Below are 13664 nucleotides of genomic sequence, written 5' to 3'. Positions count from 1 at the left end.
CCGCGCCTCTGCTCACTCTAGCCCTCCGGCCGTTCCTCACTTTATCCCCCGGCCTCTGCTTACTTTAGGTCGCCGTGTGTGATGCTGTGTTTCGTTGTGAAAGCGAAACTACTTTGTTTGGCCTTCCAAAAATGGACACGACTAGAAATCAGTGGTTAAGTTGTATTTACAACACTGTTCCAGAACACTTCAACCCAAATATTCAGATGTGTGCAGCACATTTTATGGAGGACTGTTTGCTGATCCTGGGAGAGTAGACTACAATGCTGGCTGTTCTGACTCAAAGACTGTAAGTAAGTTTTTTCTATTTAAAGAGTTTTTATATTTTATTTTTTTTATATTTAAAGCGAGTTTTTTGGTCAGTGTAGAGTAGGGCTTGTTGTTTGTCGTTTCTCCGATCACAAATGCAGACGTAGTTTTATGTTTACTCGGCGCGATGCAACGCAACGCGTAAAAAGAAAGTATAAGTCGTTATAATCCGTAATTATGTCCCCGCTGGATGCAACGAATGCCTCGTTTATAATGGGTTTTCATGTTTTTGAATCATCGCTCCGGCCTGACAGGGCATCATCACAGTATGGTAGGGGCGTAACATTTCCGTCACATGCTTGAGGTATTCGGCCAATCACAACGCACTGGATAGCTGGTCAATCACAGCACACCTCGCTTTTTCAGACCGATGAGCTTTGTAAAAATCGACGCGTTTCAGAAAGGCGGGGCATAGAGGAGAAACAATAATGTACAGTATGTGGAAAATAATGTGTTTTTTTAACCTTAAACCGCATAAACACATTTCATTACACCAAATACACAAAATACTGTTCTTTTTAGCAGCATTATATGACCCCTTTAATTAAATTCTATAAAGTAATTTTTTTTTAAAAATAGGCATTTTTGGTTATCTGGTGTCTTTATCTGGTGAATCAACAGGATTCACTACTGGATTAAACAACTGAAAGAGCTCATGGAAAAACAGATGCTTTAGGTGTTACAGTATAATTCAAATGTCACCTTTCAGTTGTTCTGACTGGCCTGCTGAATAAATAACACACCTCATGAAGATGTCACAGCAAGGGCCAAGCACGTCATCTCGGAAGGTGGACAGAATGACAGGCCGCTGACATTAACCAACACAGCAGCCTGCACTGGGACTCTGCCTGTCAACATGGTATTGCCCCCATACAACCGGTAGAGTGGCTTGTCTGTTTGACGCATGCACACCTCCAGCCTCTTTTACTGGTATTTGTGCGTCCAGTGGGAGTCTCAGGCCCGGTGCTGCCAGCGCTGCTATCAGGCAGCTGAGTGTGTGCAGAGCCTATTAAGACGGTCTCCATCGTTAGAGAGACAGCAGCAGCTGGCCGTCAGGGTTCTTAGGGGAGCCGTGGCGAGTGATGTTCAGGGGGCAGGCGATTAGAGGAACATTTCAACCTGTTGGGCGACTCTGCACATATGAGCCTTTGCCTGCAGTGTTGAGAGGTACAAGTAAGACGGGAGGAGACGGGGTGAGGGAATGTCTTTTTAGTGAAAGTGTCAATGTGACTCTTTCTTTAAGCTGAAGTGTGTAATTTCTGTGCCTCTTAGGGTCATCAGATAGATTTGCAAATTCACGCCATTGGTGTTGTTGCCAGATCTTACGAAAATTAGATCAAATTAATTAATGATGTAATTAATAATAAAGCCCAACAAAAAACAATTGGGTATTGGTAAAACATCTATTTTACTGAAATATTAGCATCATAATTTTAGCAACCCACGTTCCCATCTCTCTCAACCCCCAGCCCATAGTTCACAAGCTGCACATGCAATTATTGCAATTCATTGCTAACACATGATATAGCTTAAGACATTTGCAAGTTCGTTTCATACAGATTGTATGTAAATAACATCATCCAGTGTTATTTTTTTTTCTGTCATAAAGTATCCTGTTACCATATGACAAACTACTTCAGTGTGTAAGTGAACTGTGCGAATGAATCAAACAGTTTGAGACCTTTTTACAAACCTGTTTGACTGTTTAGATTAATAAGTATTCATGAATGTCTAGTTCTGATTGTAAACAACTGAAAGAAAACACACATGACATTGCGTAAATATTATCATAGAAAATGATTACCAGGTTGTTACCCAGCTAACAGTGAACATTCTCAGAACGTTCTGGCGAGTTATCAAACGTTCTTCTAGCACAAAGACGTTATTTAGACATCGTTCATGGAACGTTTTCTGAAATGTAGTTGGAGATTCGTCTAACTTTTTTTTATTGTTACTAGGCTACTTAAAAATATTCAGAGAACATTCAAACGTATAGCCTAACTTTCCCATAATGTTTGCAAAATGATAAACTTGAACGTTCTCTTAACATTCGTAAAAACAAAAATGTTTTTAATACATTTAAAAAACAAAATTCTGAACGTTAAGAGAACATTCAGCAATAACGTTTTCATAACTTAATTGGAACATTAGAAAAACGTTATTAAAACACATTTTTATTGACTGGGTAGGCCTATATGGTAATCTCTAGCGGCAGAAAAGGATTTATTAGTAAAAAATTTTACTGGGGTAAAATGTGCGCATGTGCGTTGAAGAACAGGCTATGTTTTTATGCTATTTTTCTATTCTATATACTTCTGTTATGTGATTAGTTATTTTTAAACTGTAAGGCCATACTAACCAGCCACACCATGACCCTTTGTTGTGACCTAAAATATATGTTTGCCTTGATGATTTAAGATATAATTTAGCTTATTGGATAATGCTCGTGGCCCTTATTTTAATGGCTATATTTTAAACCTCTTGCGTGTGGCGAAAGAATACCTTTATCCTCCTGTTCTGAAATGTCTCGATGATTTGATGTCCCAGTCAAAGCCTGTGAAAGCAGTGGATGATTTGAAAAAGGGAAAATACTGCTAGCTTTGAGGGCTTTTTCTCTTTGATGAAATGTTTATGATTTTGCAGGTATGAGACGGTCCAGTCATGGAAAGACAGAAGAGCTGCGGCGCCATCTGCTGGTCATGTGTGGCCTCACACGATTGTTAAATATTTATGAGAAGGCACAATTTGTATGACATCCAGACAATGATCTTTTATGGCCAAGTATGGCAATAAAATTGTTTGAGTAGAGATTATTATTAGGATTTAGCTCTGTAAGGTCGGGTTTAAATCACGTAATGTCTTAATGCTCTGTATTTGCTTATTAGGATCGGGTTATTGCGTTTAAGGGACTTCACACGCAAGCATAAATTCCCTCTCATAAACCTCTCAGCGCACATCTGTAGTTTTAACAACAAACTGTCTTCCACACAGGCCACATTATGCTTTTATACATTCACTTGATTGCCAAGGAAGACATTAATGTGTGCCCAAATGTGGTTTAAATAATTGAATTTATTAGGTTATCTTCATCAATACAGATTCGTCAATACAGAAAGTATGAGTGCGAGACAAAACAACACCGTTTCAGCAATGGCAGTAACTTTTTTCCTGTTCCATTGTCTCTCCTCATGGGCTGTAATCTTCATTGTTGAATATTGTTCCTCAGCAATGTCTTAGTAGAAAGTAGTCTATCACTCTGATTCACAGTGCAGCTCGTCCTCTTCTTCCATGCTCCCTTCAGATTGAGATTCAAAGCGTTTGTTTCCTGAGCCGAAACTGTGAATGGCCTCAGAGACAGTGTAGCGACTTCGGCCTTCAGCACAGGCCTCGATTTTTTTCACACTTAGTTGGGACTGTAGGAAGAGATGTAAGCAGCTGTCGGAAAGCAGCACCGGGCTGTGAACCACCCTTGAGGATGTAAGTATATACAGTAACTGATCACAGAAACCATAAGCATTTCAGTTACTGTATTTTCTGAGATTCAAGAGATGAAATACTGAGATACGTCACATGTTCTCAAGCTAAACGTATTCTTTCAGCCATGGTTTTATGTTTGTTGTATGTATCTTGTTCTTTAGTTCTATTTTGATACTTACTCTTCTAGAAATTTCCTGAGCCCTTCCATACGGGCTCCGATCTCTCTGGCATTGTTGAGACTGAAGAACGGGTTTTTTGGAGGAAGTTTGGGTATATGTGTTCTGCAATTCAGAAACAACAACAGAAGTTGAGTTTTCATTTGTCACATAGAAAATTGCCCAATGAGTGAAACTTTAATATGTCTACAATACAGCTGCCTAATATGGTAATTAGTAGTATTGTTAACTAAAATGATTAAAAACGTTTCTGTTTATGACAATAAAGCCAAAATAAAATAAAAAGGGGGGACCAATTCTCACTATTAACTAGTTGCTTATTAGCATACATATTCCCGCTACTAGTAAGCATATTGGCTGTTTATTAGTATTTATAAAACACATATTAATGCCTGACCATATTCTACATCCCTAATCTTACCCAATACCTAAACTTAACTACCTTACTAACTATTAAGAATTAGTAGTAGTAGCAAGGAGTTTATTGAGGCAAAAGTCATAGTTAATAGTTAGTTAATATTGGTCCCCAAACAAAAGTGTGACCAATAAAGGAAAAAAAACAATTAGAAGAAAAACTTAAAATTACTAAATTACTAAAAATTATTAAAATGAAAATTGAAAATATAGAAATAAAAGCTAATTTAATTAATATTTATAAATACTAAAATGGTATATAAATAAAGCTAAAACAATCCTAGTAATTAGCAACAATTAGTAATTTGTAATTAGTCAATTTATTTATATTAACTGGGACACAAATTGGGTCAATGCTGTGATGTTCAAACTAATTAATTTTAATTAATTAAAAAAACATAAAAAATGTAATGCGCACATATACAATGACTTCAACACACCTCTACTATGATGATCATGATTTAAATTTCTGTATCAAAATAAAAAAATGTCAGGGTGTGACACATATTCATTTATTTTTTTTTAAATACATTCAATAAAATGATTAATTCTTTCATTCATTGTTCAGTACACCTTCTATGATGATCATGTTGTTAATTTCTGTATCAAAAAAAAAAAAAAAAAACTATCCAGATAACATAATGCATAATAAAGGATATCAATAAAATTTATATACAGAGGGTTTATGTCTAAAAACTTGGGTTTTTCAATTTTCATAGACGCTGTTTTACATCATTGACCCGATTACAAACGATTAACCATAAGTGAACAAATTCTGAACAAAGTAAATAAGAATAACAGGATGCAATGGTTACATACATGAGCATAGCATTTTCCTGTAGCTTTTTTCTTAGCCACACAAACTCGCTGTATCTCCGCCGCACACAGGAACTCTTCTTAGTGAAGGCCAGACTGTTTGTCTGAATTAATGTGAAATATAAAGAATGATCAGGAAGTTTCTGCCATCTGTTTTGACCACTTTGTATCATATGTTCTGATTGCACTTACATTTATACAGATTTCATAATCCATGTAAGCATGCCAGAAATCCTCTTTCTGGATGCGAGGATCCCTCACCCACACGCCAGTGAATTCCTGCATAAGTCCAAGAACGCTGGAAAAGACCTCACGCATACGCTCACAAACTCACATTGGACAAGGACACATAACCAGTACTCAGAGGTTTAAAAAAATGGGAAGAATAAAAAGGGAAGTATTTTCATGAGACATTGGTCTTGCTGACCAACTGGGGCTGATTCATGGGAACTGTAGACTGGGGAAAAACATCCAAGCTCATTTTGTGTCTCTGACGGACAGCGGTGCTTCATTTTTACCAGCCACCAGAGACATAGCAGACTAGCACTGCCATAAACATAAAAGGAGCAGGAAAAAGCAGCTGGAAAAAATGGGTACCATAATCATAACGCCTGCATGTTTGAAACAACTGGCAGTACTTAAACAGTTATTCATGTACAGCTTTTCAAACCTCTTGATATTACAGATAGGTTACAGGGTTATTATATTTAGCAAAAATTAAAACCATAAAAAACATTCATTACTGGAAATAAAATAAATGTTAACTGAAATAAAATGTAAAAAAAAAATAATTTCAGCTAGTTTCTAAAGCAAGATTTCTCATTTTCATTTAGTGTAACAATGTACTAAAATAACTGAAACTGAAATATATAGACATAAAAAAAATGATAAAAATAATACAAGATAAAATTAAAAAGAAAAAAAATGAACGAATGAAAATTTTCAGCATCATTACTCCAGTACAAAAGATTTCTATTTTAGATAAATGCTGCTCTTCTGAACTTTCTATATTCATCAAAGAAACCTGAAAAAAATCTACTCAGCTGTTTTCAACATATTAATAATAATAATAATAATAATAAATGTTTTTGAGCAGCAAATCAGAATATTAGAATGATTTCTGAAGGATCATGTGACTGGAGTAATGATGCTAAAAATTCAGCTTTGAAATCACAGGAATAAATTACATTTTAAATAAATATACTCAAATAGAAAAGTTATTTTAAATATTAAACATATTTCAAAATTTTACTGTTTTTGCTGTACTTTGGATCAAATAAATGCAGGCTTGGTGAGCAGAAGAGACTTCTTTAATAAACTTTAACTTTTAACTGGTAATGTATCACATTATAACGTGACATTGATCCCCTTTTCTGGCCTGTCAAATGTACTCAACTGTTTTAAATGTTTTTGAGCAGCAAATCAGAATATTAGAATGATTTCTGAAGGATCATGTGACTGGAGTAATGATGCTAAAAATTCAGCTTTGAAATCACAGGAATAAATTACATTTTAAATAAATATACTCAAATAGAAAAGTTATTTTAAATATTAAACATATTTCAAAATTTTACTGTTTTTGCTGTACTTTGGATCAAATAAATGCAGGCTTGGTGAGCAGAAGATACTTTTTTAAAGGGGTCATATGATGCGATTTAATTATTTTTACTTTCTCTTTAGGGTGTTACAAGCTCTTGGTGCATAAAGAAGATCTTTAAAGTTGCAAAGACTAAAGTCTCAAATCCAAAGAGATATTCTTTATAAAAGTTAAGAGTCAGCCACACCCCCCTAAAACGGCTCGTTCGAACACGCCCAAGTTGCTTTGCAATGATTTGTATCGTGAAAAGCGCTGTACAAATAAACTTGACTTGACCTGACTTGACTTGTTCCAGAACACTTCAACCCAAATATTCAGATGTGTGCAGCACATTTTATGGAGGACTGTTTCCTGATCCTGGTAGAGTAGACTACAATGCCGTCTGTTCTGACTCACAGACTGTAAGTACGTTTTTTTATATTTAAAGAGTTTTTATATTTTATATTTTTTATATTTAAAGCGAGTTTTTTGGGCAGTGTAGAGTAGTGCTTGTTGTTTGTCGTTTCTCCGATCACAAATACAGACATGGTTTTATGTTTATGCGGCGCGATGCAACGCAACGTGTAAAAAGACAGTATAAGTCATTATAATCCATAATTATGTCTCCACTGGATGCAACGAATGCCTCGTTTATAATGGGTTTTAATGTTTTTGTCTAGTCGCTCCGGCCGGACAGGGCATCACAGTATGGTAAGTGGCGTAACATTTCCGTCTCACGCTTGAGGTATTCGGCCAATCATAACGCACTGGATAGCTGGCCAATCACAGCTCGCCTCGCTTTTTCAGACCGATGAGCTTTGTAAAAATCAACGCATTTCAGAAAGGCGGGGCATAGAGGAGAAACAATAATGTACAGTATGTGGAAAATAATGTGTTTTTTGAACCTTAAACCGCATAAACACATTTCATTCCACCAAATACACAAAATACTGTTCTTTTTAGCAACATCATATGACCCCTTTAAAAGAAAAAACATAAAAAATCTGCTCAAAAACTTTTGACTGGTGGTGTAAAAAAATCAGAATATTATAATATAAATAAAATATAAATAACATTATAAAAGTATCTCAATGATACTAAAATAAAACTGATTGGTTATTTTACATTTTAATTTTGAACATTTTGCGATTTAAAAAAAAAAATCTGATAAGAAAAAGGTTGCTTCATCCATTTTTACAATAGAATGTACCAAAGGTCATTATAGTTATTTGATTTAAGACACTTTTTACAGACAACTGCAATTTAACATAAGAATAATCACAACACTTCTGAGGTAATTTTATGTTTATTTAAAGCACCTAGAGATTGCTCACTTGAGATTAAAGGTTAAACAGTGATCTTTACAGAAAACAGGAAACCAGAAGATCGAAACTGCAGGACAAACGCCTTTAACACAAAACCTCAAAACCTCAATGCCCTGTTTATACTACTGCTATGAAACTGACACTGACCTACAACTAAAGCGTTGATGTTCACAAAAACGTGATTGTATAGGCTACATTCTAGAATTAGTTTTGTGCAAATCTATGGATTTATACCTGCATGAGCCACACTAAGCCCTCACAGATCATCACAGTATAACTTGAATAAGTGCGTAACCAGGGGTTAATAGTACATCTACACACCAAACAGTTCCTCTCCAACAGGTTTTGTACCATCTGTCGTCATCTCCTGTGTGTATTCACAGTTCAGATCATAGTAACAAAGAGGACAGAACGATAAACATCACAAATGAACTTTCAAACAACAGACCAAGAGATACAACAACATCTGATTAACAAAACACTTAGCGGATTTGTAAAACCATACACTACAGTAGAGCTCTAGTACTCCAGTCACATTTCTACAGATTAGTGTGTTGGGAAGAGCTTCACATTGGAGTGTGGATTCACACACTTTGAATACACGGTACATCAAACGGTAAACTTATGCCACAGTGTTTGTGTATGTTTAAAGCTGCCAGGAGGTACAGTAGTATCCACTGCTACACATTTCTCTCTCTCATTGCTCGTCTTCTCCATGCCAGGTCAGCTTGTCCTCGTAAAAGCGGATCACCATCTCGGGCCACCTTTTACTGGCCTCTCCAGCTGACAGTAAAGCCACCTCATCTGTGTTTTTCCTGAAATTAAAGAAATGATGATGCGTCTTAATGGACAAATACAGCAAATTACATAATCAGCAGCTGCAGTGGTGGATTAGTGGAAATAACATTGTATACTTTCCCTTTTTTTTTTTTTTTTTTTTTTTTCTTTTTTTTTTTTTTTTTAAATGTGAGGTTGCTTTTGATCTTTCTCTCTATTTATGTGTTGAAGAGGAGCCGTGGACATTAAAGGAAAGGAATAGTATTATCAGTACAGTATTAACTAAAACTATAAAAAAAAAAATTTTTTAACCAATTGAAATAAACCTGAAATAAAATATAAATATTAGACAAAAAACTTGGCAAATAACAGAAATACTTAAAAATTGCTAAAAGTACTAAAACTGAAAAAAAAAAAAAATTAAGGTTATATATATTTCAATATTCAAAAAAACTAAATATAATAAAAAATAATAACAAATTACATATAATAAATACAGTACATATAAAAATTACTAAAAGTAAAATATAAAAAGCTGATTTAAAATATCAATATATATTTTTAATAATATATAAATAATACTAAAATAATAATTTAGTAATTTTGTTGTATGTTTTTGTCATTTTTATTAGTTACTCTTTTTTAATAGGTATATATATATATATATAAACTTTAAAAAAAAACTAAAACTAAAACTACATAGTTTTTGTTCATTTTTATTTCAGTTTTAGTTTTTTTTTTTTTACTACATCATGTTAAACTAAATGATAATGACAAATGCTGCTTTGGCAACTAGCTGAATAGAATAAATTTTTTCCCCCACATTTTATTTCAGTTATTGTTTATTTTATTTCAAGTAATGTTTTAGTTTTATAATAACTCTGACACTGTGGAAATGTCAGTACCTGACAAAAATGTGCTGCTATTTTGATCAGCTTGTTGCTTTTCTAAACAGTTTGCCAGTTCAGGCAATGTGATGTAAAGCATTAAAGCCAAGTTAACATTTAGGTGTGTATCAATCCATGATCTGAGAAAAAAAAAAAAACAATTCTATGCATTGATTAAAATACAAAAATAGCATTACTGCATTCAAAATGAATAAAGCAGTGTAAAGAAAGCCCACATATAGTCCAGTGTAGAAATTTTACCACTTGATGAGGAACATGAGCTCTCCTTGTTGGTCTGTGCATCCGATGATGCAGTCTGGTTCTGGGTTGCTGGATTGGCCTGCTGGGATCTCAGCATTGTGATCACCAACCTCCTCATTACCCTTCTCAATGAGCTCCTCCTGAGGCTGCTGGTGAGCCTGCATGATTCCAGACACAGAACTAAACTATCATAAAGCCTGACAAGAGGGATACATTATATATCACATGGCAAGAGCAATAAACCTGTAGTTTTTGGAGAGCGTGTACAGGACTAAAACTCTGTACCAATGGTGTTTAGTCCTGCTCCCCGGAGGGCCAGCCTGCAGAGTTTAGCTCCACCTTCTCTAATAAACCTGAAGACCTTGATTAGCTGGTTTAGGTGTGTTCCATTAGGGATAAACTCTGTGGAAACTTGCAGTGTTGCCAATTTAGCTACTTTGTAGCTAGATTTAGCGACTTCCCCGCCCCTTTTGAGACTTTTTTCAAAAGTTTAGGGACAAATATAGCAACTACTTGGACAAACCTTATCTAAGTTCTCATCTTGCCCACTGATCAACGTTCATCTTTATATAGATCAGTGAATTTGCCATTGTGATGTCATCTAGTGACATTTAGCTACTTTCAACTGAAAGCAGTTGGCAACACTGGAAACTTGTCTTGCAGAAGCAAGATTGGACCCCTTTGTTCTTTACAATGCACTGACAGTTATTCATATTATGGCAAGTATTTGGCAGTTTGTTATCTAACATAATTAAATTTGATGTATTTTTGGGGTATAAAATGCTTATTTTGAAACACTGTAGTGCAGTAATAGTCCTATGGGAGTGAAAGTAAATGGCACAGCATGTGCACCAGTACAGTATATAAAGACACTAACCATATTGGCATCCAGCTCAGTTAACTCTTGCATGGGCTGGACCTCCAGGTCTAGAGACTGACAACCCTCTTGTTCAATCTCTCCTGAGACAGTTAGGTTTCTGAGAAACTCTTCTATCAGCTCAGGACAATCCAGGTTGTCCTCTGGCTCCCAGGTATTCTCTGCACTGTGACAAAAAATGACAGACATGTCATATTTTGGTAAATATTCATAATATAATTATCTGACACACAGGCAACATTTGTTCCAGAAACTCACTTCGTGAAGCCTTTCCACTTTAGATAGTATTCAACTTTTCCATCGTTGACTCTTCTGCGGATGATTTTTTCCACTGCAAACTCTTGGACAACCGTTGTCTCTTCTGCTTTCCTGTTTTTCACATTCTGCTTTTTCCTCATGATTTCCTATTTAACAACACTACATTTAATAATAGTTTTAATACAGTATTTCATATTATATTATAAAGCATTTATGTTATGTTTAGCATTAAAATAAGATCATTTGACATGAAGGGGCTTAAGGAAACTAGTCAGTGATGAGAATTTTCAGTTTTTGTTATTATAGGCCTTTAGAGGAAAACTTTACAGTACACATATCACATTGTACAAAACTTACATTGTACATAGCATAAACGTTCAACACTGAAGTCGGACATTTTTAAAGAAGCATTTCCCCCTTGAAATGTATGCGTTTGTTTGCTCTTAATGTATCAAGCGATGTGTCCATCTGACACGAGGAACCAGGGATTTCTTAGATAAACAATGGCAACAATACGTCGCAGCCAGTGAAGTCACCGCTTATATCCATGACGTATCATTTCCCACGAGCTAAACTTTCTTAGTCACGGACCGAGCAGGCTAATATTATGAATGATTGTTATATTAAATGCTATTCTTTCTATGCCAACTGATGTGAATTTGGTAAGTGCGCGTGCCCACCTGGCGAAGCCTCACGCGCTATTCTTTATTCCCACTGCTGCTGTTTAATGCTCTGTCTGTACAAACAACGCGCTGCATCCACACGGAGGATCACAATGCAGTTCAGTACTCGAGCATCGCTCACTGTGTAGCTTTCACGGTCATGGCTTTACTGTTGTGTTTACATAACTTTTCATGAATGAGTCAAATTAAACATGGCCGATTGGGAGAAGGGGAGGAAGTGGTTTCAAAGGGAAGAGGTCATTTCAGGAAAGCCGGGGGAAGAATCCTTAAAGGCGCATCCCGAGAGCAAGACATGGCTGAATTTCTCTGTGCACACAGACTGTTTCTTCTTCTTCTTCTTTTTTTTTTTTTAAGGGCAGGACCTGTTCAGATCTGTGGTTCAGATGTGTCACAGCCTTGGAATTACTAGCGGCTAATACTATATTTGGAATAATTTGCATTCATATTGCCACCTTTGCAGTTTTTGATGCCAGTTTTGTGAGTTAAAAAGAACGTGTGATTTATTGTATATATAAACTTCTTTAGCGTTTCGGTTTAGGAAAGATAGACGGGAAATATCTGTACGTTGTGTTGACGTTGCAAATGTAGTATTGTCGAAGGACACTGGAGGGCGCATGCGCCACTCATTTTGTGCATCTTCTGTATAAACCCAACAGCTTGAGTTCACTGATCCAGATTTATAGGTGTCATATAATGGTAGACCCATCAAAAAAAATCTTAAACGATTTTCAGTTTCGGATCAAAAACGACCTTTAGGCCAAAAGTATAATTTATCTGATTTTTTTGGTTTATTATTGTTGTTAATATAATAATAATAATAATAATAATAATTCTATGCACAGTGTCTGGTTTAGACTCTATAACTGCATTGAACCTAAATTAAGGAGTAGAATATTAGTATTAATGCGGATCTTTAGACCCACCCACGTTTAAGGAGGATGCACACACGTGTGCGTATGTATGTATGTATTTATTTATTTATTTTGTATTAATTTTTTTATTACTTGAAAAAATATATATCACAAGAATATTTACGGTCATTTATTGAGGTAAATGAATAAATGTGTTTTTATGCAAAAAAAAATGCATTAATAATACATTTAGTAATGATGGTAATATTAATCGAAGAATACATCTAAACCTCTTCTGCATGGGGTAGTTAAGCGGGTTTACAGTGGTAATAATATGGAGCTCTTTACTTTAGGACGATTTAATGTAACTGACCACTGGTTTCGGTGTAGAACCTAAGCTCCTCCCATTTTAGAAATGATTGGCAGTTTTCCGCCTTCCAATCAGAGACGCGTTTGAATCGGATTGGTTCAGTTGTTCACCCAATTGCATGAAAGAAAGAAAGAAATTTGGAGTATCACAAACCTACCACAAACAAATTCTCCTTTTAACTTTTTTTTCTATATTTTAACTTAATTTATTTTACATTTACTTGCTTAAAATTTAATCTACCAAAATGACAAAATGAAGACACAAAATCCGGACTTTCTAAACTTACATTTGATGTCAAACCAACCCTTGCCATTTCTATTTTCTATACTGTGTCCACAAGAGCTCGCTAATTATCTATTCATAAATCTCCATTTGCAGTAGTTGTTATGTTCCTCATAAAAAGTTTCATTTTTACGAGATAACTTGTTAAATGTTTTATTACATTTGTTAAAGCACATTTTACATTCGCTAAGTTTACTTTATTTACTTTATAGCTCCTTTATTAACTTTATAACTCCTTTTGACATTCTGTGCAACGTATACCCAACTGTTGTTGAAAAGCAAGTTTTTTACTGTGGCACATCAGTTAAGGTATTCCCCCCCCCCC

At 35.2% G+C, this 13664-nt stretch overlaps 2 protein-coding genes across 2 annotated transcripts; both read right to left on the bottom strand.

Moving 5' to 3' along the window:
* Positions 1 to 3382: 3382 nt before the first annotated feature.
* On the bottom strand, positions 3383 to 5522 carry LOC107743219 (sorting nexin-10B-like). Its single transcript, XM_016556360.1, has 4 exons — positions 5385 to 5522; positions 5196 to 5296; positions 3966 to 4067; positions 3383 to 3777 (listed from the first exon to the last, which is right to left on the bottom strand). The coding sequence occupies exons 1-4, from the start codon at positions 5508 to 5510 to the stop codon at positions 3561 to 3563; spliced, it is 546 nt and encodes a 181-aa protein (XP_016411846.1). The 5' UTR covers positions 5511 to 5522; the 3' UTR covers positions 3383 to 3560.
* A 2538-nt stretch (positions 5523 to 8060) lies between these two features.
* LOC107743152 (chromobox protein homolog 3-like) lies at positions 8061 to 12042 on the bottom strand. The gene is made up of 5 exons (XM_016556278.1): positions 11834 to 12042; positions 11154 to 11299; positions 10896 to 11061; positions 10019 to 10176; positions 8061 to 8908 (listed from the first exon to the last, which is right to left on the bottom strand). The coding sequence occupies exons 2-5, from the start codon at positions 11291 to 11293 to the stop codon at positions 8791 to 8793; spliced, it is 582 nt and encodes a 193-aa protein (XP_016411764.1). The 5' UTR covers positions 11294 to 11299; positions 11834 to 12042; the 3' UTR covers positions 8061 to 8790.
* Between the last annotated feature and the right edge of the window lie 1622 nt (positions 12043 to 13664).

The sequence above is a fragment of the Sinocyclocheilus rhinocerous genome, unplaced genomic scaffold (genome assembly GCF_001515625.1).
Source record: "Sinocyclocheilus rhinocerous isolate Xijiao unplaced genomic scaffold, SAMN03320098_v1.1 scaffold946, whole genome shotgun sequence".
In the NCBI taxonomy this organism is placed as follows: domain Eukaryota; kingdom Metazoa; phylum Chordata; class Actinopteri; order Cypriniformes; family Cyprinidae; genus Sinocyclocheilus; species Sinocyclocheilus rhinocerous.
This window is presented reverse-complemented; position numbering and strand designations above follow the sequence as displayed.

Coding starts and splice junctions, on each gene's coding strand:
- LOC107743219 (XM_016556360.1), bottom strand. CDS start 5,510: ATGCGTGAGGTCTTTTCCAGCGTTCTTGGACTTATGCAGGAATTCACT. Junction 4,068..5,195: donor CAGGAAAATGCTATGCTCAT/GTATGTAACCAT, acceptor TCTGAATTGCAG/AACACATATACCCAAACTTC. Junction 3,778..3,965: donor CTCAGGAAATTTCTAGAAGA/GTAAGTATCAAA, acceptor TACATCCTCAAG/GGTGGTTCACAGCCCGGTGC.
- LOC107743152 (XM_016556278.1), bottom strand. CDS start 11,293: ATGAGGAAAAAGCAGAATGTGAAAAACAGGAAAGCAGAAGAGACAACG. Junction 10,177..10,895: donor CTGAGCTGGATGCCAATATG/GTTAGTGTCTTT, acceptor GGAATCATGCAG/GCTCACCAGCAGCCTCAGGA. Junction 8,909..10,018: donor CTCATGTTCCTCATCAAGTG/GTAAAATTTCTA, acceptor CTTTAATTTCAG/GAAAAACACAGATGAGGTGG.